At 41.0% G+C, this 27,025-nt stretch overlaps 2 protein-coding genes across 6 annotated transcripts in view; one reads left to right on the forward strand and one right to left on the reverse strand.

Annotated features, from left to right (window-relative positions):
* Positions 1-15,629, forward strand: part of DNAH10 (dynein axonemal heavy chain 10) — a 59,493-nt gene extending 43,864 nt beyond the window's left edge. Inside the window, exons 60-79 of the mRNA XM_064522019.1 lie at positions 831-1,048; positions 1,430-1,651; positions 2,255-2,402; positions 2,946-3,225; positions 3,585-3,814; positions 5,134-5,407; positions 5,860-5,964; positions 6,476-6,630; positions 7,446-7,600; positions 7,821-8,004; positions 8,810-9,010; positions 10,196-10,405; positions 10,778-10,873; positions 11,599-11,770; positions 12,082-12,213; positions 12,766-12,977; positions 13,079-13,246; positions 13,512-13,692; positions 14,787-14,932; positions 15,388-15,629. Of these exons, the coding sequence (XP_064378089.1) occupies positions 831-1,048; positions 1,430-1,651; positions 2,255-2,402; positions 2,946-3,225; positions 3,585-3,814; positions 5,134-5,407; positions 5,860-5,964; positions 6,476-6,630; positions 7,446-7,600; positions 7,821-8,004; positions 8,810-9,010; positions 10,196-10,405; positions 10,778-10,873; positions 11,599-11,770; positions 12,082-12,213; positions 12,766-12,977; positions 13,079-13,246; positions 13,512-13,692; positions 14,787-14,932; positions 15,388-15,534 (3,636 nt within the window). The 3' untranslated portion in view covers positions 15,535-15,629. The remainder of the gene's footprint in view (positions 1-830; positions 1,049-1,429; positions 1,652-2,254; positions 2,403-2,945; positions 3,226-3,584; positions 3,815-5,133; positions 5,408-5,859; positions 5,965-6,475; positions 6,631-7,445; positions 7,601-7,820; positions 8,005-8,809; positions 9,011-10,195; positions 10,406-10,777; positions 10,874-11,598; positions 11,771-12,081; positions 12,214-12,765; positions 12,978-13,078; positions 13,247-13,511; positions 13,693-14,786; positions 14,933-15,387) is intronic.
* Positions 15,630-15,872: 243 nt separating this feature from the next.
* CCDC92 (coiled-coil domain containing 92) overlaps positions 15,873-27,025 on the reverse strand; it is a 120,119-nt gene continuing 108,966 nt past the window's right edge. For all 5 annotated transcript variants that reach the window (XM_026114601.2, XM_064522022.1, XM_064522021.1 and 2 more), the window contains 3 exons: positions 21,011-21,157; positions 20,225-20,266; positions 15,873-18,700 (listed from right to left, as the gene is read on the reverse strand). In XM_026114601.2, the coding sequence (XP_025970386.1) occupies positions 17,925-18,700; positions 20,225-20,266; positions 21,011-21,140 (948 nt within the window). In that variant the 5' untranslated portion in view covers positions 21,141-21,157 and the 3' untranslated portion in view covers positions 15,873-17,924. The remainder of the gene's footprint in view (positions 18,701-20,224; positions 20,267-21,010; positions 21,158-27,025) is intronic.

Genomic DNA, 27,025 nt, shown 5'->3' on the forward strand with positions numbered 1-27,025 from the left:
GACAATTTCACGGACTGCCCCATTTCTCCTCCTCAAAGTGCTTAGAAAGAGGTGTTTAGTAGAACCACTGAAGTTGGGGGTTGGTAGGTACACAGTTAACTGCTGTGTTTGTGTCATGAGGCTGTTACAGAGGTTCCCATTTGGGCCAATGCTTGAAGCAGGAGGGAGTGATCTGTTCAGGTGGAATTTTGTAATCTCACATGATCAGAGAAACACAGCTTGCAAGTGTCTGCTTAAAGCAAACTTGTAAAATCCACAGCATTTGGGCAGAGGAGAACTCAGTACTACACAACATCCATGTCCCTGCCTTATACACAGGTCTTTTTATAACTTTTTTATAAAGAATGAGAACATATCTCAATTATCAAAGGAGATCTCACATCCAGCAGATGATGGGAAACTTTCTATCAAGGAAAGATTCTTATATACAGCTGACTACTGAGAAAGTGTATTTGTTAAATGATGGGTCTAACAATTTTTAAGGCCTTAATATCACTGTTATTAAGTGGACCAGCCTCACATGTTGTCACAGGATGACAGTCCTGCTTACCTCCTATGTGATCGGGACTGCTCACTTAATTAATATACCTAGTGGGTACAAAACCCTGGTTTAGGAGACTTGTCTGCTTTGGGACTGCAGATTCAGACTATACTGAATACATCTGGGATGGGGAGAGTTGGGTGAGAAACAGTGCTGGTTATTGTCTTACACTTTTTATTACCAGGGTGCCTTAAAATATGTGAAATAGCCAAAAGAAATCTGAGAATTTAAGATTTCTCTCCGAAACTTTCTTTCCTCTGATACTCTTAATGATTCCTTCATAATGTAGGTGGCTAGGCTAGAACGGAACTATTACTTAAGTAAACGGGAACTGGAAAAGATACAGGCAGAACTGGCTACAATTCAAGATGAGCTGAAAGCTTTGGGGAGCAAATATGAAGAGGCAATAACAGAAAAGCAACAGTTACAAGAAGAAGCAGAGATTATGCAGAGAAGATTAAATGCTGCTGACAAGCTCATCTCTGGCTTGGGATCTGAGAACAAGAGGTAAGTCTAGATCCAGAGAGAAACTTTTTTTACCTTAGGGATCATGTGTCAGAGTTAAAGTCTACCAAACTGAGACACTTTTGGAAACATCACTTCCTGTGATGTTTGTTTCTGTGAAGCAGCTAATATCCATTAGTGCTTGAAAAAAAAAAAAATAAAAGCAGTTTTTAATGCAGAAGGAAAAGGTGAGCTCAGATTACAAGGAAAAAGGTTCAGATCAACTTACATGTTGGTGGCTATCATAACTATGAGAGAGCAACTGATTGTGAGTTTGAAGGTCTATCTCAACCTGCAGCTAAAGTAGAAGCAGTTGGAAATTCTGCCTATAACCCCCACCTCTCTGGTGCAGACTGATCCAAGATTCCTGTATTTTTCTGTCAGGTGGACAAAAGATTTAGAAGAATTCAAAATACGAAAAGTGAAGTTGCTTGGAGACTGTCTGCTCTGTGCTGCCTTTCTGAGCTATGAAGGAGCATTCAACTGGGAGTTCCGTAATGAAATGATCTATCAAGTGTGGCAAGAAGATATCCTTTCACGAGAGATTCCTCTCAGTCAACCTTTTAGGTTAGAGAGCCTCCTGACTAATGAGGTGGAAGTTAGCAGGTATGTCCAGTCAAGAAGTCCAGTGACTACTGTATGTGGAATTGTGAAGTGGGAGTCTGGATCTAGATTTGTAGGATAGAATTGGCGTTGTGGGTGGTGGTGCATAGCCATTCCAGAGAGAGACCATTTTACTTTCACATCCCAAAGATAACAAGGAGACAGATCATTTTTCTTGCAGTTTACTGGGGATATTTGTTATAATAAACCATTATACTTTGCACTCCAAGGATACTCACTGAACCTAGACCCATATAATGCCTTTTTAGAGGGTTTTTTTTGTATGGAGCTATCTACAATATGTATTCAACACAAAGCACAGCATGAATCTTTTCATGGACTTCAGTGAACTTGGAATTAAACATATTCTCAATTAGTCCATGTTTCTGCTACTGCAGGATTACTCACCACAGCGCGTTTGGGTTGTGTAGTTATAAATGACTCAGTCCCTGTTTTGAGACTGTTTCACAATCATGCGTAGCTTATGTTTCCTTGTGTTTCTAATAGAGTGCTCAATGGATTGCATATTTTTACTGACAAATGAAATGTGTTGCTCTCCCACTAAGTTTTGTCTCCAGCCTACTCTTTGATCCATTTCCTTCCCAGGTGGGTTTCCCAAGGATTGCCTCCAGATGAGCTCTCCATCCAAAATGGCATCCTGACAACATGTGCAAGTCGCTTCCCACTTTGTATTGACCCACAGCAACAGGCATTAAATTGGATTAAGAAGAAAGAAGAAAAAAATAACCTGAGGGTAAAGATAAAGGATCATTTTATTCCTTTACTGGTTGTTTTGAAAGCTGAATAAATATCTGTTACGTTGAACAGGGAACCAGTTACATATTGAAAAATGTGGTGACAATTTCATCTTAATATAGGTAGTTGAGTATCACTGTTCACATGACCTTCAATTTTTCAAGAGTGATGTTTTGCTTAGGATCTTGGCTAGCCTCAGTACCTGCAAAAATAGTGTAACCAAAAGGCTGGTGTTTTATAAAAGCTTGTGTTTTACCTCAGCTCCAGGATACAGTTTTCATGTTGGACAGTAACACAGTTGGAGGCATAGTTGGAAATTTGAAGAATAGTTCTCTAAATGGCAGTTGTTCTCAACTGATAGAAAAAAGCATGCACCTTCATTGTTTTGTATGAGGGCAGTTTATATCGTCTGTAAGGAGAAAGGCAGATATGCATCAACAAGCACCAAACTTAATTAGTGCTGGCAGCTATTATAAAATTATAATCTTCAGCAAATTGAATATCAGTTCTGTTTTCATATCTTCACATTATTCTCTTGCAGATGGCTTCCTTTAATGACCCAGATTTCCTTAAACAGCTAGAATTGGCTATAAAGTATGGAAGCCCTTTCTTGTTCCATGATGTTGATGAATACATTGATCCTGTGATAGACAATGTCTTAGAGAAGAATATCAAAGTTGCACAGGGGCGAACATTCATTGTCCTGGGTGACAAAGAAGTTGACTATGACAGTAATTTTAGATTGTACTTGAACACCAAATTAGCGAACCCGAAGTATTCTCCCTCTGTGTTTGGCAAAGCTATGGTTATCAATTACACAGGTAAGTAAAAGTATGCTTTTAGTAACAAACTAGTGATTGTGCTGTAGTGCAAGTTTAGGGCCTCAGTGCTTATCTGAAACAATAATGAAACCATAAAAAATTCCTAGTCTCCGTATAATTAGAATCTGATTTAATACAAAATTCTTCTCACTTCTCTCTCTTTATCTGAAACAGAGCTAAATATCTCTTCTTGTACCTATCACATTAGAAGGCACTGGTAGAATTAAAATAGAGTTATTAACTAAGTCGCTCTGTTGCACAGCTGTAGTTTTATAAGATGATCAAGATGAAATGAGTTGCCTAAAAGCTGTCCTTGTTTTTAAAAAAGACTGTGTGCTGTCTACATATTGTATCTGTAGTTACACTAAAAGGCCTAGAGGATCAGTTGCTCAGTGTCATTATGGGTTTTGAAAGAAGAGAATTGGAAGAGCAGAGGGAACATCTCATACAGGAGACAAGTGAGAACAGAAACTTGCTGAAAGACCTCGAAGACTCTCTCCTCCGTGAACTGGCAACTTCCACAGGAAACATGTTGGACAACGTGGACTTGGTGCAAACTCTGGAAGAGACAAAATCCAAAGCTACTGAGGTACCATCTCTGGGCTTTTAGGAAGGCTATCTGCTTGTAGAACCTCTTCTTTCCTTTTCATTGTGCTTCATCTTCATTCATCCTTGAAGCTAGGAATTAGGTTGAAAGGAAATAGAAGAGTTTTCTCATTAGTAATCAGATATGAGAATTCTTGTAAACGCACATCTACCATCTGTATGGAGACCAAAAACCCACTTAATTCTTAAAGAGCTTGCTTTCTATAACCTTAAAAGTCACGCTCTTAACTTGAGAACATCAATCCATAAGATGCGGTACAACTTACCTGAGTGTCTTAAGAGGCTCTGGAACATGTTCACAGTCACAGTGTGCTTGCTTGACACTATGATGTTGGACTAAATTTGGAACTCTATTGTATCTTTCAGTATTGGGCAGTATTTTATTGCATCAGAGAACCAAATCCTATCTTTAGGAAAGTCTTTCTTACTAGGACCGAAGTAACTGTTGTTTACAGTTCTAAAACAGAGTATGTGATATATTTCTTTCAGATCTGAGACAACAATTGTCCTGTATTGTATCAGGTCTGAAATGAAAAGTGAATGTATCTATTACTCAGAGAGGATATAGAATCTACATCCTTGGAATTTTTCTGGCCTTAGTTGGGCAAAGTCACAGCTGACCTGATCTAGTGGTGGTGACAGTCTGGCTTTGGGCAGAAAGTTGGAATGAAGATCTCCTGAGGGCCCTTTCCACACTATTTCTATGATTCTGTGTAAATCCTTCCCTTTATTTTTCATAAATATACAGAGTGGGATTAATTTACTGTAACTTCTGATGTTTATAATACAGGCTTCTTCCTTTTGAGTTACCTGACCAGATTCCCTGTACAGTCAACAGAGAGAGAGACATTCACTGTTAGGGCATGATTCTTCTGACTTAGTTCAGATATCTGCATTCAGATAAGATAAATCGTGCCTCAGCAGAGTCTCTTTTTCTCTACAAACTATAAATGGACATGTAGGATCCAGGACGAGCCTGGATCTCTCCAGAGTGCTGTTTCCCTTGCTCTGGGAGACGTTTTACTAATACAGTATTTAAAGATCACTTGTGTTTTTACTTAAATATGGTACTTTTAAAAGTAAATGTACTTGAATATATAGACACTACTAGTCTTTAGTAGCTTGCATCCTGGTGTTCATAGGATTTTAATGCATGTTGCTACTCGCAGTCATTTTAAATCCTAAATGTTCACAATTGTTTCAATGTGCTTAGCAATAGAATAGCTCTGTTTATTGTGATGTAATATACATACTATGGATCAGTGCAGTAATTACATGTGGATAAAACCAATGTCTGACTAGGTAACCGAAAAACTCAACCTGGCTGAGAAGACAGCAGTGGATATTGATCGGCTTCGAGATGGCTACAGACCAGCTGCCAAGAGGGGAGCCATTTTATTCTTCGTTTTGTCTGAAATGGCACTTGTGAACATCATGTATCAGTACTCATTGGTCTCCTTCTTAGAGGTTTTTGGACTCTCTCTTCGGAAATCCATGCCTAGTTCTATTCTTCCGAAGAGGTTAAAAAACATCATGGATACATTGACTTTCAACATCTATAACTATGGCTGTACAGGTTGGTGTGGTTTGGTGATGGGCTGATACTGTGTTGGGCAAATGCTTGCTAAAGGCCATGCCTTTGGCTGGTTTATGTTAAGCAATCTACCAAACAACGTTCAGTTCCCTGCAGTGTTTTTGGGTTTACTCTCATTCCCTACTATTTCTGTTTGAAGGAACTATGCATACTACCAAGATAACCGTTAAAGACTTTTTTTTTCTTAATACAATATCAATTACAAGTAGCAAATCACAACAGTGGATCTCACATGCTCAGATGTTGCTCACAGATGCCACTTTGACTCCAAACTTGTAGTTGATCCATGCTTCTGTAAGGCCTGATCCAAAACCCTGTCTTTGATCAACTTGATCTTTGTGGGGTGACCAGATGCAGGATCTGGATTTAAAATTTGCTCTAGTTCCACATGTTTTATCAGCAGATTTTTTAAAAATGTTGTCCTTTTAATATAGGCTTGTTTGAGAAGCACAAGTTACTATTCTCCTTTAATATGACTGTCAAGATAGAACAAGCTGATGGCAGAGTTCCACAAGAAGAACTTGACTTCTTTTTAAAAGGTAACTTGAATATTTGTATATGAATATATATCTATATTCAGCTATAGCTAAAAGATCTTTTGGAGATGGATTTTGATTAGGTATGATTGGCTGTAAGAGCTAGCATCTAGAGAAACCCACTGAAGCTGGCTGAGCTATATTGGTTTACAGAAATTGCAGATTTTGCTATTTGCATTTGTTTTCGCTTTGTCGAACCGTGAAGAGGCTAATCTCCTTTCACTGAAAGTGTTGACAAATCTCACATTAGCTTTGAACAAGTAGGATGTTACCTCAGAAGATACTCCGGAGTGATTTTCTGACTACGTATAAATGATTTTAGAAATGGTTTCAAAAATACAACTTTGGCTTTTGCAAGCAATGTGCTCTTTTCTTCAGCATAGCAATTTAATCTTACTGTGCTTCCAGAAACAAATTTCCAAGTGGTTCCCTCTGTGCAGTGTGACTGTATGTGTGGTCATGTATTGGAAAATTCATGACATGAACATTTACTCTATTTTCTGAATGTAACTAGGCAATATTTCTCTGGAGAAGAGTGCACGAAAGAAGCCGTGTGCTTGGCTTCCAGATCAAGGCTGGGAAGACCTAATTCACCTGTCTGAACTGTTTCCTGAGAAGTTTGAATCTCTTCCAGATGATGTGGAAAAAAATTCGGATGTATGGAAAAATGTATGTGCTTTTCTGCAATCCTGTTTTCTCCCCTTGTTTTTCTTCTGGTATTAAATGTTCAAGTACGATGCAATGCACCACAGCACGCCGTAGGAGGCATGTGACCACTGGCTTTTTCTGTCAAGGCCCCGCTTTTCATCTTGACCTCAGTTAGTCAAGCTTAATCTTGGCGTATTTAAAGAAGAATGAGGTCTCTTATTATTTAAAAAACACCTCTCTCCCCCCTGCCCCCCACAAATTTTCCCTGTTACACTGTAGGTATTCTGTTTTCCAGACAAATGCCTTAGAGAGGTTCTTTGTCCTGTTGAAGACAGTGGGATTTTTACTGTTGATTTCAACAGATCTCATTTTACTTTGTGCTAAATTGTGCTTTGATCTTCTTGTGGCAGAGTTCTGTAGTCTAGTTACAAACAAAGACTTTCCTTTGTTGTGCCTTTAGTTTCATTGCTTGTCTTCTTGCTTTAAAGAAATCTTTTTGTACGCAATCTGTTAACGCTTTTTGCTGGAAATGCTATTTTCCTTATCTTAAGGGAGCTACTTGTCATAAAATGAAAGTATGAATGTGTTTCTGGATTTTAATTTTTTATACTGAAAAAGTTAAAATTTTGACATTTACTTAATAGTCTTTTAATATTTCTTTACAGTTGATTCACTTTCTTCTTTGTTCTCCTCGTGTCTCTTGGTTTTAGCCCCTTGTTAATCAAACTGCTTTTCTCTGCCTTTCCTAGTAATTTCACTGATAGATCTATATGATTAATTTGCATTGTCTCTTTTTTTTTTTTTTTTTTTTTTTTTTTTTTTTTTTTTTTAACCAGTGGTATGATATAGATGCTCTGGAGCAGATGCCATTCCCCATGCAGTACCAGAACAATCTCACAAATTTTCAGAAACTCCTACTTTTACGGTGTTTCCGAGTGGACCGGGTATATCGGGCAGTAACGGACTATGTTACTCTGACAATGAGTGAGAAGTAAGTCACTTTCTCGTTACAAATCAGAATCACACTGTTCAGGTATCTCACACAGAACTGGAGTTGTAATCAGTTATATAAATTATGTAATTTGTCTAAACAATAGAGCATAGTTTGTCTCTGTATCATTTCCATATATGTTCTGCAATGAACTTTGATGTGAAGTGGCCGCTTTTGTATAAGTTAGCAAAGCAGTTTATTGTGCTTCCTTTCCTACCAGGTATGTGCAGCCCCCTGTGATCAGCTTTGAAGCTATCTTTGAGCAGAGCAGTCCTAACTCACCAATTGTTTTTATCTTAAGTCCTGGCTCTGATCCTGCCAGTGACCTCATGAAACTGGCTGAGAGGACAGGCTTTGGAGGGAACAGACTCAAATTCCTAGCCATGGGACAAGGCCAAGAAAAGGTAATTTCAGTGGGAGGGCAGGAACATGCTGTGTGCAGGAAGTTAGTGGGTGAATTGCAAACCATATTGCCAACATTATGGGCCTGTCCAAATTTCCTTTCCAAAGGCCTGCTCCATTCCAAATGGAATTACTTTGTGGTTCAGACCTGACATACAATTTGCCAGCCTGGAAATAATGCTTTCCCATAACTTGCAAGGGGGCATTTGGCTGGTTGGCTGATTTTTCAATTTGGGTAAGGATGGATTCAGAAGGATTTTCTCATCTGTGTTAAAAAATTGTTGAGTTGAAAAGACATTGCTCTGTAGTCTTTCAAAGTTTAATCAGTGACCCTCTCTCTCTGTGTATGGACATGAGTTGATTGGAAGTCACATGTCTACCAAAAAGATATCCTGCTGCTCTTTTTGTCCTTCCTGCCCACTCCCCTTTTTGTACAGATGCTAAGGTAGGGATCTCCAAAGCTTAGCAGTTGACCGAATTTGCTGTGATTTCAGTCAGCGGGAGAACTCCTGTCAGCTTCACTTAGAGCACCAGTTCTAAAGCTCTGATCACCACCCTTTTCCAGCCCATGAAATCACTGAATGCTTTGCATGACTTTCATTTCAAAAAGAATTAATGAAATAGAGCATTCCAGAGCAATTTCAGGCCTCTTCTTAGCGAGGAGCATTCTGCTAAGTCTGCTAAAACTAATGAAAAGGCTGGGTGTGCTTGCTAGCAAGTAGAAATTCACTGCACTACCCATCAGAATCGGTTTGCTTTCAGGATAGAGGGAGAGTTACTCACAGGCAATTCTTTTTCTCTCCTAAGCTTGCTCTGCAAATGCTGGAGAACGTGGTGGTTCGTGGACTGTGGTTAATGTTGCAGAACTGTCACCTGTTGGTGAGATGGCTTATCGATCTGGAGAAAGCCCTGGAGAAAATTACGAAGCCTCACCCAGACTTTCGCCTCTGGCTGACGACGGACCCTACCAAGGGCTTCCCCATTGGAATACTGCAGAAGTCCTTAAAGGTACTGAGCAGTGGGAAACCCCAGTCAGGAGGACATGTCCTGCCACTCTTACTCAGCAAAACAGACTGGTTTTGGGAGGAGCAGGACCTGAATGCAGCATGCTGATTTGGACTCTAGGAGCTAGGTTTTTGCCTTTGTAAGCCAAATCCTGTTTTCATCATCCTATTTATATAACGGTGATTTTTCCTTTAAGTGAAAACTGCTCAGCAGCGTTTCTCTGAAGCAGTTATTTCAGAGTGGGGGTTTGTCAGCAAAGCTGGAGATGTGACAAATGCTCTTTAGCCTCAAATGCCACCACAGGTGAGGAATAGCTGGAGAGACAGAAATAATCCTGTCAGTCCTGATGCTGAAGTGCAGAACTGAGGTCTGTGTCTAGCCCGGCAATAGTGCCAGTAGAGCAGACACTGTAATAGGATAATGGTTTCCAGCTGCTACTTCAGGCTGCAGCATTTATCACAAGCAAGCTGAGCTGATTATTTTGAAGGCACAAGCCAGGATGCTGTCCTAATGTTCTTTCTGTGGTTGCTTTACGTCAGCTGTGGTGAACCAGTCCTGTAAACATAATCATTCTATTTCACAGATTTTAAGGCAGTGGCATGACAGACCCACCCGATATGTGCTCTAGCGTGTCAGTGACAGCTCTGGAGTATTCACCTCTGGCAGTGCTTAATGCTGCAGTGGGGAGAAGAAAGCATGAGCATATCTTTGATTAAAGACTGCAAATACCCGCTTTCTAGGTCTAGCCATGAGCAGTGAGGACAAAGTCTTTATAGCACATTGAACATGTTGCCAGGAAGCTGGCTCTGCCTTAGTTTCATGATCAATAAAGCCATGTTAAAGACTGTGAAGACATGTATGACTCACCAAAATGTGCAGTCAGACTACTGATATTTCAATAAATTAGATCTTCAAGTATGATAAATATTAATAATGTCTGTCCAGTAACATGACTATTTCTAAATTAATACCAAATTTCTCTTTACACATATATGTTTACCCTGATAAAATAAACAGGTCAATGTCCTATCTTTACATAAGAAAAGTTCCCATATTGATATGAATTTAGAAAGCTGATCAAATTTTTAAAGCTTGCATTGTATAACTTACTGAGACAGCATGGTATATTTACAGTATGTATGCTTGAGGCTATTCAGTAATTGATGGCTTCCCTGATGATTTTGATAGGTTGTAACAGAACCACCTAATGGTCTGAAACTGAATATGAGAGCCACCTACTTCAAAATCCCCCAAGAAGCCATAGAGCAGTGCCCACATCCTGCCTTTAAATCGTTAGTCTATGTCTTGGCATTTTTCCATGCTGTGGTTCAGGAGAGAAGGAAGTTTGGGAAGATTGGCTGGAATGTACCATATGATTTCAATGAATCCGATTTCCAGGTAAGAAGCTAATCCTAACGACTCTTTTATTCTTGAGTTGCACAGATTACTTTTGAAAACATTCCATCTATCCAGCTTTAATGCTCTCTCACAGTAGTATTTTGCCCCTTTTTTCTGCTGCTGTGGACTCACGATCTTCTGTAATGTCACTTTTGGTCACCGTAAGGCCTCTAAAAATGAATCAGATTGCCAGTGTTTCCTGTTTAATATTACTTTCCTCATAATTTTTTTTTAAACAGGATTTATACTAAATTTTTTAATTATTTGAGGAATAAATGCTTGTTGGTTTTCAAACAAGAACATTGTTATCTATGGATATATATCGCGAATTTGTGAATCTTCTTATATGTCATGTTCTAATAACTTTATTAGGTCTGCATGGAAATTCTCAACACGTATTTGACAAAAGCTTTCCAGCAAAATGATGAGAAAATCCCCTGGAGTAGTCTCAAGTATCTTATTGGGGAGGTGAGTGCCTAGAATCTCACTAAGGAACACTGAGGATAAAATAATCTGGATAAATGAAGATTCCTGTCTGCCTGGGCTGTATCAAGCAAAGCTGGCTCAGAATCTCTCCTGGGCCATCTTGAAACCCCTGTGTAGCCCTGAGTGAGTCACTTAATCTCATTGTCTCAGCGAAACAGGGCTATTGTGTGTAACTGCACAACAGGGGAGTTACGGTTCTTAATTAATTCTTGAGTGTGAGAGCTCTTGGGATCCTCTGATGAAAGGTACCGAGCAGCACAACTTCACAGTATTATTAGCACAGTTATTACTGATGTGAGAGCTGTACAAACAGATGTATATAAAGCTCTTGTGGATGTGCTGTGTAGTAGCCAGCCAGTTCAGTGTAGCTGCAGTGGCATGAAATCCTGCAGGAAATTATTTTGCTTGATCACAACTGATTGTGAGCTGCTGTCCTAAGAAAGTTATTGCCATACATAAATCACCAAGGCTGGTTTTTAGAATGGCCCAGAGCAGCTATCTCTGGACTGACTAGGATCCAAATACTTCCTGCTTGTTCCCCCTTGAGAGGTGGCAGAGGTGTGGTTGGGATCCCTTCAGGGAGACAGTGCTGTACCAAGCAGTTGTTGCAAAGCAAAGCTGTTGTTTGGGACCTTTCAGCAATTTTCTTAACTGTATTTGCTGCCAAAAAAAGCCAGTGATTTAATATTGATTTAACTAATTTCTAGGTCATGTACGGTGGGCGTGCAATTGATAGCTTTGATCGCCGCATTCTGACTATCTATATGGATGAGTACCTGGGCGATTTCATATTTGACACATTCCAGACGTTTCATTTTTATAAAAATGATGAGGTTGATTATAAAATTCCAGAAGGGACTGTAAAAGATGACTTTGTTGGTAAGAAATATTTTCCTGCTGCATTACCTAGCACTTAAAAGAAAAAAAAAAAGTCTACTTACAGTATAAATTTTCTCTTTATACATGCATTGCTGAATATGAGCAGCTGAAAGAAGTGTGTGTGTGTGTGTATATTTAACTCTTGGAAATGTTTACTCATTAATTACAGTGTTTCAGTATTAACATTTGATTATTCAGGTGAAGCCAAGCAATAACAAGAATAACTCATTGTAGTCTCTGCAGCATCCTTTTCACCTGGTAGCTGTGTCTTAATATATTGCATTTTGATGAAGTGTGTTTTTGTATTGTAGAGGAGATAGAATCTCTGCCACTTGCTAATACTCCAGAGGTATTTGGACTTCATTCAAATGCTGAGATTGGGTATTACACGCAGGCAGCTCGCGATATGTGGGCTCATCTCCTTGAGCTGCAGCCTCAGACAGGTACAGTGCTCTGTCACTTCGGATTGTTTGTGCAAATACGAAACGATGAGGTGCTGAGCTCCGTGCCCTCGGGACTGTGATACCAACCATGCCGCTGCCCGGTGCAGGGGTGCCAGGGTCCTGCTGTGGAAGCCACAGCCCCTAACGCTGCCTGAGCGCACTGTGCGCGGGGAGGGTCCGGTACTGGATGGGGATCCCAAAGGCTGGCACATGGAGGAGGGTTTCTGCCTGGGCACGGGTAGGCATTGGCCTGCCCAGCCCATGGGCCTGGATTGTTCAACCATCTTGCAGAGCAGAGAAAAAAACAGCAGGGAACAGGAGGCGAGAAAGCAGCTGAACTGCTTTGCCTTGCCAGGGGGAAGTGATCGAGCGCGTGCCCAGAAGCACAGTTTGAGGCACACGGGATCTGCTGGTACAAATGTCAGTGCCGCAGGGGGTGTGCAGAGAGTTTGATGCCAAAAGCTGAGTCAACCCACCAAGTTCTCTTACAAAATTAGTAATAGAAGGAATAAATTATTCAGCTTTAGTCTTACTAAGCCATTTTTGTTTCAGGTGAATCTGGTACTGGAATTAGTAGAGATGAATATATTGGGAATGTTGCTAAGGATATAGAAAACAAGATACCACAAGTATTTGATCTTGACCAGATACGAAAGGTTTTTGGAACAGACATATCCCCTACAACGGTGGTGCTGTTGCAGGAACTGGAACGCTTTAATAAACTGATCATTCGGATGGCAAAGTCATTGGCTGAACTACAGCGCGTAAGTGAGAGCGCTGCTGCAGCGGCTCACAGATACCAGATGAAATCAGTCAGGCTTTAACGGTCCTTGGTCTGGCACTTGCGCTCTCACTGTCTTTCCAGGCCTTGGCTGGGGAAGTTGGAATGAGCAGTGAACTAGATGACGTGGCTCGGGCTCTCTTTAATGGGCAGATTCCTGGTATCTGGCGGCGGCTAGCCCCTGACACACTAAAAACACTTGGAAATTGGATGATTTTCTTCAGAAATAGGTATCACCAGTACACCACCTGGGTAAGTGAGAACTTCTAGAAAGCTTTTTGTTTTGTTAATCTAGATTATATGCTGCACAAATCAGTGCTGGAATGCAGAAGTCAGTAAACACACACTGCTTTAAGTAAGTTTATTTGAACTAACACCAATCCCTACCTAGAATGGTACAGAATCATTGCAGGATTATGGATGCTGGCCAGTCTTGAAAAGGGTGGGCATCAAGGCGGAGTACGGGGTCTGGTGGCAGAACAGACCAGGAGCTGCAGGTTGTCTTTTGTGATTGCAGGTTAACGAGAGTGAACCTAAGGTTATGTGGCTCTCGGGCCTGCACATTCCAGAATCTTACCTCACAGCTCTCGTTCAAGCCACCTGCAGGAAAAACAGCTGGCCCCTGGATCGGTCCACCCTCTACACGGAGGTAACAAAGTACGCTGCAGCAGAAGACGTCACCGAAGGCTCTGGACAAGGTAGCTGTTGTTCTGATACTTTGGAAAAAAAAAAAGTAATCGGTCAGAGACCGAGAGGGAGCGAGAGCACGCACAAGGCCTTTGTAACAAATTGTGCTTGGCCTAACGAGTGGAATTATTTAGATTATATCTCCCCAGACAATATATTTGTTTGTGCATTTAACAGTCCGCATGACTTGGAGCTGTGAATTAGCTAGGTTTAGGTTTCTCTTTGTTGCTCATCTGCTCTATACACAAAGTATGATTTTCTTTCTTCAGCTTATTTATTTATTTATAGTTATTTTCTTTAAAGTTGAGAGCATTACTAGTCCTAGCGTATTTATAAAGATTTATTTTTACAATGAGTAATATATTTAAAAACATCTAAATAAAAAGTAAATATATATATCTAGGTTACTTACTGTGTAACTATATCTCTATAAACTCTCTAGGACTAGCAATGCTCTCATTAGTAAATGTAACAAACTTTGGGTAAAGGGCCAGCTGAGCAGCTCTGATGTACTAGGCCTGATTGGAAACAAAAGAAGGGGGGGGGGGGGGGGGGGAAACCTCCTCTCTGAATGTTTGTGCAAAATTTAACTTTTAGTTAAAAAAAAGTCACTTCACGGGCTTTCCCTGGCTAGTCTTTATTTACTAATGCTCTATCAAAAGATCTTGCTCTTGTACTAGAACAGCTCTGTCCCTACCCTTCACCATGATAACAACCATAAGTCCCACAGGATTTAAAAAGCTTTCTTATAGCTTTGTTATTGCTTGGGCAAGTAACCAGGGGATGTCACGCACTGTGGGGAGGGAAACTGCAAGCAAATCAGCATTTATTCCTAAAAATGTGTAGCGCAGTTAAGCCAATTTTAATTTGAAAAGTTTTTTTTTTTTCTTTTTCAATGCCAGAGGTCATTGCTGAATCAAAAAACCCAAACACCACAGAAAAAACAGACTTCTTCGTATTTGCAATTTGAAACAATGCAGTGAGTTTTGTTGCGACTCTGCAGTATCAAGGCCTAGCTATTGCAAGGACAACAGTTGTCTTAAGGAACTGATTTTTTTTTTCAGTAGCTTGATTTAAACAAGATGCTGCATTTCTGTTGTTACAGGCTGCTTTGTTTCTGGTCTGTATCTGGAAGGAGCAGACTGGGACGTGGAGAACAGCTGCCTTACAAAAAGCAAGCCCAAAGTCCTTGTGGTAGACTTACCCATCCTGAAGATAATCCCCATTGAAGCACATAGGCTCAAACTCCAGGTACTTTTCCTTTGGGGACACACTGGTAGAAGGAAGTTAATAAAATAATCTATTTTTATGTCTCAATAGCTGGTAGTCCTTTCCCTCGTGCAGGAAGTATTTTATTGATACTGCTAATACATAAAGTATGCAGTTTAACATTTCCTACATTAACTTTCTCTGTCAATTTTTTTCAGTTCTAGAGGTTGTATTATTTATTCCTCCTTTTCCATTTAGTATGAAATAAGCATCTTGGGAAGCTCTCCTAATCCCATTACTCTCTTCTTTAGTTCCTATTACCAGTTAATGACATAAATGAAGTTCATATTTTCTTTGTTTAAAGTTTGTAAGAAATCCACACTTTAATTCAGACAATCCTCTCTCTTAAAGGCCTGTCTTGGGAATTCTAGTTTTCCGTTTCATGTGGTACTCCAAGCACTTACTCAGTGTCCTCCTTCCCTTCCCTGCTCTTTCAGAATACCTTGCGGACACCTGTGTATACAACCTCCCTGAGAAGGAATGCGATGGGCGTTGGCCTAGTTTTTGAAGCCGATCTTTACACCACAAGGCACATTTCGCATTGGGTGCTTCAAGGGGTTTGTCTCACACTGAATGCAGACTGACAGGCTGAAGTTAGGCACTGGAAAGGATGCTTGGGGGAGGGGAAGGAGAAAAAGAAAAAATGTCAAACTAGGCAAGGAGTCAGCAGCTTGGGGGGGGGGGGGGGGAAAGTGTTCTTTTACCAAGGAATAAAAGGGCATCTGACTTATCTTAGAATGGTATGTTATGACCAGGCTGTTGCATATCCTGATTAGTATTAATAAATACATTTGAAAAGTAAAGTTTTTGATCATTTGTATTTTGTTTTAGAAACTGTCCAGGCTGGTGTATGTACAGGAAAGAGGCAGTAAGTGCCTCACACAAACACACACACTCACACACAAAGACTAAGGTTTGCCTGTAGGGTTGTAAGAAGTGTTTTTAATTGCCCAAAGCATCCCTTCTGCTGTGCTTAGAAGAGATGCCTTCCATCATCCTTGAACAAGTAGCAGGGTAGTTCAGTCATACAACAGATCACCATAAAAATATGGCAACGAAAAAGTCAAAACCACTGCTGGTTAATTCAATACACTTAAAAATGGAAAACCATAGAATCACAAGCTTTCTTTAACCAACCATTTTCCAGGAACACAGCTTTTCCCTATCCCTCCTCACCATTTATAAAACAAAACCTACCACACAACTGGCAAGGTACAAGACCAAAGAGTGTTTCCTGGGCTTCAAAATATCAAGCGACGGGGCTTTAGGGCGAGTGGCTATTCCAAACCATCACTGATGGGGAACAGCCCTGCTATAAGGTATCATGCTGCACAGGAAATTTAGCAGTACCACAGTTAGCTTCACTCCTGCCAGTGCCTTTGTTGGGGAAGCTGACACATAGTTATCCAAGGCTCCAGGGCAGGGGGGGGGACACACCAACACACAGCTGCAGAAAAAGCTTAGAAAGGGGCAGACTACAGCTGGCAAGGGGAAGGGAAGAGGGCAGGTAGGGATCCTTCATCAGCTTTAACAAAGACCATGTGTTTCAAGTTTCTGAAGGCACATCATAAGCTTAGCAGCGTTAGGGAGCTGTTGTTTCTCACTGGTCCTACTCAGAGGCTGCAGGCAAGAGCAAAGCAGAGGTGAGCCGGAGATGCAGATCAGAATTTAAGAAAAATGATCAAATTTGAGCGCCTTCTCCAAAATTACAGACTCACACAGCTCTCAATATGCCTTTCTTCCCTAGGAACACAAAATAACCAGGTGGTCTAACAGGTGTTGGGGCTATCAGTTGCTCACCAGAAAGGCATATGGGAATAGGGCAAATGGAAGACACATCCTTCCCAATACACAAGGATAAAACGCAAGGCTGCCAGGTTTTGTTACCAGATGAATTGGTTAAGTCAGTAAAATTAAAAATAAATACAGACATTTTACAGGGACATTTCAGGCACACTATAAGCTTCTAAGCTGTTACAAGCCATCATTGTCTGATGATGCCCAGAATGAGTCTCAGGTTATCAGGAAACAAAAATAATTGCCTCAACAAAATAAGCTAATAATAAAAAAACAACCAACCAGACACCAACAACAAAAAAAATCCCACAAAACCCCCAGCGGGTTAGCTCATGAAGAACCATTTCTCTATCAGATAGCCAGTTATATTTTCTCTGGGAAAGGCGCTCAAGCTAGTATGGAAGGTGCCACAAGTGCAGTTTACTAATTAGTCTAAAATGCATAATGGAGCCATTCCATTTCAAAACACAACAGTGTTCATAGTCTTTCCATGAAGCTCATTAGCCATTAAAAAGAGTGCTTCATAACACATTTACCCCCCCCCCCCTTTTCTTACACAAAGCCACAAACCAAAGTATTTAGGATTAATCAAGTAATGCTTCCTGGGCCTCAGACTTTTGAGAAAGAGGAACTGTGAACATTCTGCAATTGAGAGCACATGAAGAAGGAAAAAAAAAAATCCTTAGTACTTTTTAAAGTATATGTACAGCTGCATTATTTTCAACGCTACCATGAGAAAGGCTTTGTCATGAAAGTTAGTATTTGTGTATGAAGTGTTACCAGTGAAGAGAAAAGAACCATTAATATTTTAAATGGTAACAGCCAATACCTATTGCTGCAGGTTTCTAGTTGTGTCTTTTCCACTACTATTGATTACTAATGCAAACTGCAGCCTGTGCCTTTGTCCACATGTGTAGTTACAATAAATGGAGCAGTGCTCAGAAGCAAGCAGTCAGGTACCCCTGATTTGGCCACAGCATTTAGTAGTTATATACCTCGCCATATGAACACAGTCATATTGGGTTTCATCAGAAGAGAATAATCTAGTAGTGATGGATCTGGAAGAAGTTTGGCATGCATAGGGCATCAAAAGAAACGTTACTGCAGGTGCTATTTATCCTATAGGATCACAGTGCATAAACAGCAACAGAATAGAGCATTTCATCAGTGATTTTACTCAAACAGTTCTGTCTGTCCCTGAGTGCTTTCTGACCGCTTTGCTTCCATTGACCTGATCCACTGCCAGCGTCTCCACCTCCGGCTGGGGCTGGGACGGTGCGACATGGTGAATCCGATGCGCCACCCCAATGTGGGCCTTGTGCGGCTTCTCTCGGGCTGGACTGTGCGATTCACCAGCTGCACGGTCTGAAGCAATGGGCGGAATAACTAATGGCCTCTCCTTAACAAGGTGTACCTCGGCAGTTTCCCTGGCCAACAAAAACGGCGTGGGATCAGGCATGGCATCCACAGGCTCTCTCAAGAGCAGCTTCCGGCTATCCGACCCTATTCTGTAGGCCTCTTCAAACTCTGGGTTGAGCGGTGTCGACAGACTCTTCTTCATTCGGCGTCGTGGCGTCTCAGGCAGTTTATCTTTGGGAGGGGATGGTTTATAGCTGGACAATACTGGACTGCCAGAAGGGGTCCCCTCCGAAGTCCCGCTGGAACTCATCAGCTTCTTCTTGGTAGCGTGCAGCTGAGACGTTAAATAAGCAATGGTACTCGCTCTCTGCTCTAGTTCACTTGACAGCATATTTAGCTTATGGCTTTTCATTTTTAACTCTTCTAAATACTTCTTTTCTCTTTCTTTAATAGTATTTTCCAGCACCATTATCATTGCATTTTTTTGTTCAAGTTCTTTCAATAATTCATTATTTTCAGCCTCTTTGACTTTCAGCTGAGCTTCAAGTTCTTCACACTTCCTTTTAAGCTCTTCACTTCTTGAGCTACCATTTCCTAGAAGAACAGCAAAAGCAGAAGTGTTTAATTTTAATTATAGCCACTAAGTAAAATAGTGCAATGGGGAGGGTCCTTCTGACATCCTAAAGCCATAAAGAAAGTCCCCAAAGACTAACATCCAGAAATACACTAAATCTTCACAATTACCAGGACAGCTCTTACAGGGAAAGATGAAGAGCTAGTGCCACTCACTGTAGTTTAAAAGCAAGCTGTTAATACTATGTAAAAAACAGAGGTGCTTCACATGCTTAGGGAAGCAGGGATTACAGAAACAATGCTTGCTGAACTTGCTCAAATTGGGGCTGTTTTGCAAGTCTTCTGGTCATTAACAGAAGCTTCTCTCCCTGCTATGCAAATGCCAGACTGGCCAGGACACATGATGGAGCAGCTGTGGCAGCTCACCAGGAAGACATGCAGAGGCTTAAGCCCTGCCCTTCCACAGGTAGTTGTGGCACTTGACTCCGTAGACAGAGGTGTTCATCTTCACTGGGAATTTGCTGCTGTCGAAGTCTCTCTCGGCATGAGGCGTCTGAGTCTGGCTGCCTTTTCATCACAACAGGAGCCATCGCTCGTACACCAGAAGTTCTTGCACTGGTGATTGCAGGCCATTCAGCACAGGGATGCTGACATCTCTCAACACCCCTGACATCAGGCCGTAGGGCATGCTGGGGTCATTTCTGTCACCTTCTCCTTGGGAAGCTGTTCAGTTGCAACAGCCCACTATTCAGCAGAGATCTGCAGTCTGAATTTCTCCAGTAACAAGCACCCTAGGCAGAGCACTATCAAGTGTCAGACACCCTCCCCTCCAAACTGAGGAGTGTACAAGTTTGGCACAGTGTCAAAACACTGGCAACACTGACAGATCACCTACTCTGAAAGTCCTATGAGGAGAAACACCTAAGCTACACTGCAGTATCAAGAAATAAGTTCCGTTCTGGTGAGCACAGGTGGAGCTGCTCAGGCTGCTTTGCTGAATTTGCCCACACTATTTTATCAGAAATACAACATGTCCCACCGCATACTATTCCTGATCCAGGAGGCTACTCCCAGGGAGTATTTCATTTCCATCTTTCACCTGTTGATACATCTGAAATAACTGGCAGTCAACATTTTTTATTTATTTTTTTAAAGTCTCTCTGGTATAATTATAGTATTAGCTGAACTTTAACAATAGTGTCAATCTGCCTCTGAAATTCATGCCCTCTGTTCCCATACAGCATACAGGGAAGTGATGGTCTAGTGGCTGAAGTAATGGAGAGGAGTCAGCAGTTCTACACTCTATTCCTGGCTCTTCCAAAGATTTCCTGTGTGACCTTGGTTAAAAACTTGACATTTATTTCATAAATACCGATAAGTCTGGAAAGCAGAAAACTGCTCTTATACCCTCGGAATTTTTAAATTCAATAAGCCAAGTGCAAAGTATTTCCCACTACTTGTAATGGAAAGAGTACAAACATTTTGAAACATGAGGAAGTGTAACATGAACATTAAAAGAAAAATCCCATATACTGTTTTCCTTACCTGTCAAGTCTGAACTTTTTACAGTCAGCTCATAGGTCAAATCTGAGAGAAAAAAGGAAAAAAAAAGGGTTGTTTATTTTTGTTAGAACAACAACATATACCCTACCCAGTCAGCATATTTACAATGGCATACTTTAATAAAATACAACCAGCTCTTCCCCCCAGCTTAAGCAAGGGTAGGAGATCCACTGAAGATTATCAAATTTGTAAAACAACCAGAACAGCCAGGTGACAGAGAGGTTCCCCCCCGAGAAAAATCCTTGCTAATGATTACAAAGTTGGGCCCTGAACTATATTCTGTAAAAGAAAGAGCAGCTCATCCTAAATATACTGTTGTGGCAGGCTTTGTTGTGGAGGTTTGACTGCTGACATAAGAAGCCTTTACCACATTCTTGTAAGAAGATTAAAGTCCATGCATTGATCCTTTTCCAGTGGGGCAACTCTGCACACAATTCATCAAGTTACACTGGGTTATAAACAAGAAACAGTTCTTTAGAGGATTTCAGAGAGAGAGCGTGTGTTGGGGGGGGGTGGGGATTCAGGACTGAGATGGCTCCCAAGCCTGACTTTCTGGTTTGGGATGTGTTGTGAGCCAGAGTTTGAGCACTGCATTTCAGAAGACCTCACCTCTGCCTAAACCTGGTGAGTGATATACACAAGCCCTCAACCTTTCTGTTGTCTTGGTTTTCCCCATATAGATGTGGGGATAAGGGCACCCTCCTTTTACAAAGCACTTTGATATTTATCAGCCAAGCACCATCAGCACTGGCACCCTTCCCAAGTTACCTGTGCAGTGCTGCTGCAGGCGACGAATCTCAGCGTGCAGACCTTTTAGCGTGTTGGCATGTTCTCGCTGGAGAAACAGTAGGTTCTTTTGGGCACTGTGTAACTGGTTCTCCAGGTTTGGAGTTGCCATCCTGATATGCAGGTACTCTGTTAGTAAACAGATGTAGTCAGTTATTGTGCAGATACAAATATCCTGGTTCTACAGCCAGGATCAACAGGAGTAACTATTCTGCTATTAAAAAACTGATATGCAACCAGGCAAATGCCTGCAAGAGTATAACATTTTCCTGTTTCATGACTGTCTCGGTTATAAGTGCTTTAAGTTCATAGAAAGCCTGATTACACTCTAGGCCAGAGCAGCACAGGAACTCATTTGTTTGGAGTTAACACATTTAAAGGATTAGTTTCAGACAGGCTTTAAGTCACTAATCCTTTTACAAGATAAAAGCGGAGTTCTCGGAAATGGGCTAGTATGTCCCTCCGTCTTGTTGAGGGCTTTCCATTTACCTCTCGGGATACAGGAACAAGTAACTCCCTTAGATAAAAACAAGGAAGCAAGCTCTAAAGCAAAACCATATCCAAAGAGACCGTAAAATAATCTGCCTTTAACCAACAGTTGAACCCAATAACGCTGCCAGCACGAGGATCGCCGATGTGGTTGCTACGGGGTGCCTCCGTCGAGCTGTGTACGCTAGAACCTGCATGAAAGAAAGCTCCGACTTGTGCCGCGGCTACTGTTTCCTCAGCTGTGCCGCACTACCGGTCCCGTAACTGGCGCAGGCCCCACAGCACTGCAGACCGGCTTCCCACAGAGGTAGAATTTCCAGCCCCAATGACATACGACAGAGTAAGACAATGGACAAGCAGAATGCTTCATTTAAAGAGAAAACAAACAGATTTCTTGTTGCTCAGGTTATGAGTACAAGGAAAACTGTTACGCCACTTGATTCTCTTTGTACAGCAGTTCAATAGAGGTAGGCACAGTGCTCAGATCCAAATAAAGATGGAAATGGTTAACTGCACATTGCTGAGAGGAGTCTTTAAAGCTCCCTGCACTGCCAGCATTACTTGAGGAAAAAAAATCAGTCTAGCAGAGCTGGAGATGGAGACTCCCTGGTAAACCATTCGCCGATAGAGAGGGTAAAGGTAGATCCTCAGACCTGGCACAGGCTGATACTCTTTACGGGGAAGCACCCACTGTGCCCTGGGGCTCTTTTATGCAATATTTAAAGGAGTACCTGGCCAGCTGGAGTGGCAGGATCCATGCTCCATGGCAATGAAACACAGAAGTTACTGGGTGTTTGTGCATAGTAATATCTAATCTCTAATTTTGTCATGACACTTTCTTTATTGCACTGCTTCCTAGTGAACTTTCAGCTCTAGAATAAGTACATTGACAAGAAAAAAATGAAGATGACAGTATGCAACCCTTCCGCAGCCTCAAAGTGCTAAATCACTCTGGCTATACTTTTAGTAGCTCTTGAATTTCACTGTATTACTGTTACCCCTCTCTCCATACACAGCAAAGCAAGCTGTAATTTGAGTAATGCTACTTAACTCAGGATGCACAGAGCTGCTCCACCCATAGCTGCTTTATAGATGCTGCTGGATTTATGTGAAAAGAACTTTTCAGAAACACATGTCCTCAATACCTCTGCACTGCCAACCCTTGAAATTCTCTAGCAAGGGAACTATCCAGCTTGGGAAGCCTTCCCAAAGCTCTGGAAAGCCAGCCTTTTCCTTTTCTCCCTTGGACAGCTCATGAACGCAAAGACAGCACACAAAAACAGGTGTGCAGAAGAAAAAAAAAGAGTCTAGCGAGACAGGTTGATGGAGACACCAAAGTGACACGCAGCAGCACATACTGGATGGGAATCTCACAGGCCACAGCTGGGAGAAAAACCGTCTCTTTGGGAACACTGCACAGGACAGGGCCTCCTGCCCTACTCCAGGGAGTTGCAAGGAAAGGACTGCCAAGTGCCTCTGTGTCTAAGGAGACTGCAGACTGATAAAATGGTGACCACGTTGGGTTAAACAGTCCTGGAAAAACAATTATAGCATTTAGGCTACTAAGCTAACTGCTGAGAAGGGACTCTCCGTTGCCAGACAGCCATCTGCAATGCTATTGCAGCTGGAGCCTGGCATGACAGGATCACATGCTGTGCGGGAGCCAGACCTTAATTCTCTCCCTTGACTGTCTCACTGGCAACCTTAACCAGTTGATCTTGCCATTTAAAGTGTTTTTCATTGGTCTGTTTTTGGTATGTAGTTTTACAGCAAAAGTTTGATTCTACAAATTTAAAACTGGTAGGACATCCACTCAATGAAAGTAACACACTTAGACCGTTCCCAAAGATAATACATCCCTGCTTTTAGTCCTGTTTACTCCCCAAAGGAGAAGAGACTCTTAGTGCTTCTACACCTTGATAAAGGATTTGAAAAAAAATTAATATGGAGCCTTCCTCATTTCACTTGTGACTTTAACAGACATCATTTCCAACTGATTTATCCCTACAGAAGCATATATTTGATTGTCAAAAAAAGTGAACGTTTAGAAGACTTTTGGGGAGTCCATTTCCATGCAAGGAGAAAAACAGAGCTTTTAATTAACTTATAACAAAACTCAAAGATTTGATTCAGTGCTTAAAAAGAATCTGAGGTCAACAGTGGCAGCTTGGGCTTTGAGAGGAATGGGACATTAGCAAGCAACTAGATCACCGTTATTCAAAAACAAGCAAAAATTATGGACCGAAAATAGGCAAGAAAGAGGTTTCTGGGTTGGCTAAATAAGAAATAAGCTAATATGCATGCTCTTGTGTAGCTATAACTTCTGAATAACAGTTCATCCGAGCCATAACTGCTTTTTGACACAAAGGCAAAAGATTCACTCAAGAAACTTTCCATAACTACCACAACTATATTCTCTCACAGCCCACAGCATCAGATGCTTATTTTAAGACTGACTGCTCAGGTCATAGCATTTACTGTAGGGCACCATTAATTTTAAGGTTTATTGATATTTTTGCTGCGTTACATTTTCAAAGTGACATAGTCTTGCTTGCAAAGCTGACTTCAGACAGACAGAAGCTTTACTGAATCATCCAGTTTCTTAAGTGCTCATTATATTCTTATCGACTGAATATGACAGCAGAATAAAACCTGTACCGGAGTCCATTCCCTCAACATAGCAGGAGCTTAAACTGCATGGAGCACCAACGCTGAGAACAGATTTTTATTAATAATGAGAAATACATTTTATTAAAAGAAACTTCTCTAAGCACTGACAGTGCTATGTGAAAGAACAGCACGCATATAATATTCTGAAACCTTTATTATCACAATAGTTACTAATAGTAGTTTTATGCCTGCAACTATAACCTGAATAAGAAAAGACAATCACCAGCAACAAACAGAACAATAAGAAATGTTTATATCTCAAGTCTTGTAAAAAAATGCATTTTTTAGACTAATTGTGTATGTTAGAAAAAAATAAAAGAAGGTTGTAACTATTACTCCCCTCTAGTTATTTTTCACCTTGCTCCCTTGATTCTTGGAGATCACACTGGGATTAGCTAGACTGAAGGAAAATAACCAGAGGTAGGCTAGTTACACAGGCTTAGGAAGAAAATGAAAATTACCAGCACCACCACATCATCTCCCCTGCAGTACTGGGAAGTTAATCAGTGAAAGCAATTAAATCGATACACTACAGGTTTTAGATGCAGCCCCTTTGGGGCAAGTAGTTTTTACTCTCCTCTGAGGATAAGGGATCAGAGGGCTAGCTTTCCCATAAACCCTCTGCAAGCTTCCTAGACTCTGCTTCCTCACTGCAACATATCACATAGGCAGCCTTGCTGTTGGCGGTCCTCTATCCTTTCCTTCAAGGGAAACAGAAGGCTGTCATGAAAAAGCCAGATTTTACAGAATTTATGGGCAGCACCTTCAATTCAATCCCCATTCTACCCTGCCCATTGCATATTCTTACACAGCACAAACGACACTGCAATCTGGGCACGTGTTCTGGGGAAGAGGCAAAACTCTCCACCGTAAGAATAAAGGAGAATGCGTGTCTTGCAGAGACAGTCACTACACAAAGATGCTTTACTATGAAATCGGCTTAAAACATGCAACTTCTTAACACTAAGACTATATTCCAAGCCACTATTCACTTTGTAGCTATTATTACACTGAACCTGAAAACACAAACGTATACCTAATAATATTAAAGTCTAAGGTCTAGATGAAATGGAGTCCAACTCAATATGCATTATCTGTCAACCCAGACTATTACTGCAATATTAAAAATATTTGAGTATTTTTTGCAGTCTAACTTACGAGGAAATTTCTATAGCACAAAGGAGAGGGAAGAAAAAAGAATTTCACATCTGCAGTCTGAACAGCCTCTCAGACACCAATGGATCACATCGTGTTTCACCCACCTCCGTTCTGGAATATTTTTCCCCGTGGAGACTTTCAGCCAGTGCTTAACTAGAAAGCTGGCCGAACAACTACCAAAGCAGAAGCCAGAGAGAAAGAAAATATTAATTTTCCTAGAATAACATCAATTTTTTTTTATGCCCCTAGAGGTAATACAATGGAATTGGACACAATAAGATGAAAAACAATAGATAAAAATAAGTTAGGCCAACAACACAGCCCTCCCTAACCAATTGACTTAATCTGCTGCTGGGCAAGTTCCTTCTAAACAGACCATTTCTGAAGATCAGAAACAGAGTCAGGAGGAGGGAGAAAACCCTCCAAGTACAACATCCCAGAACAGTGCTCCTGAAAGCAGAAGACTCCCGGAGCTGGACACCACCAACAGTCCTGCCAGGAAACACTACATGACCTGTCCTAACACATATGTGTGCGCTATTTAAAGAGGCCATTACCGTTGTTCAGGATGCCTTTATAACACCACACTATCTATACTGCTTGCACAGCTTGTTCCCAATTCTTCAGCTATGGCAGTGGGTTTTATTCTTGCTTTGCTGGTGGCGGTGTGCAATTTTGGAATTGTTTACTCTACTAAAAATTTTGCTGAACAGAATAATTGCTTTTACTGAGGAGTTACTCAATAATCAATACAAAGGATTCAACAGTTTCCTACAGAGAATACCAGCACTATCATATAAAGACTATTTTGGCTATTACTCTGCTTCCAAGTCGGACATGAGAAATACCTACAAGCACCTAGATAAAAATTACCTGAAAGAACTCTTAGACTGTGCTTCCTTGGTAAAGGAACAGAGGTACACTTACTCATGGGTGAAAATACAGTTAGAAAGCAGGCATGGATATCCCCCGAGCAAGCACAAGAGAACTTATTCCAGAGAACATTACAAAATCTAGGGAATGCATTCACTTTCATACCCGGCACTTTGACTGCATGGTTCCCTCCTGAATGCTTACATTCACACTGCTTCTGCACGACAGGGCAAGAGGGGACATTACTTAGCTTCAGCAGATGCTTAATGCTCTTTCTTTGCCAAATTGTTGACTTTTTTTTTTTTTGAGTGGCAGCCTGAAAATATGCTGATTTATGACTGGGATGTCATTTGAATGCAATCAATTTTCTAAAACAGTTAGCTTTGGATAATCTGGATTATTAACATGCTGAAGGCTTACGTGCTGAAGGCGTTTTTCTGTTTTTCCCCTCTTACAGGCAGTTTGTACATTTCATGAAATGGGTAACATTTTACCCCAATCGATTTCCTTGCTTATGTACATCTTTTAAAGATCAAAGGATTGAGAAACTAGGCAAAAATATAAACTATTTTTAAAGCCACAAACACTGACAATGGTCACAAAGATAAGCCATCTATTTAAATTTTAAAAAGCTATTCCTTTAATTCTGCATTCTCAAGTATACCCTTATGAAAATCTACTATCACTGCATTATTAATAAAAAAAGTCTCAAATTTGTTAGCAATTCAAAAGATACAATGGAATTGAGACCTAATGACCCACATGGTTTCATTCAGGAAGTTTTTAAAATGGGAATAGACATCACAA

Source organism: Dromaius novaehollandiae, chromosome 17 (assembly GCF_036370855.1).
Source record: "Dromaius novaehollandiae isolate bDroNov1 chromosome 17, bDroNov1.hap1, whole genome shotgun sequence".
NCBI classification, from domain to species: Eukaryota; Metazoa; Chordata; class Aves; order Casuariiformes; family Dromaiidae; genus Dromaius; species Dromaius novaehollandiae.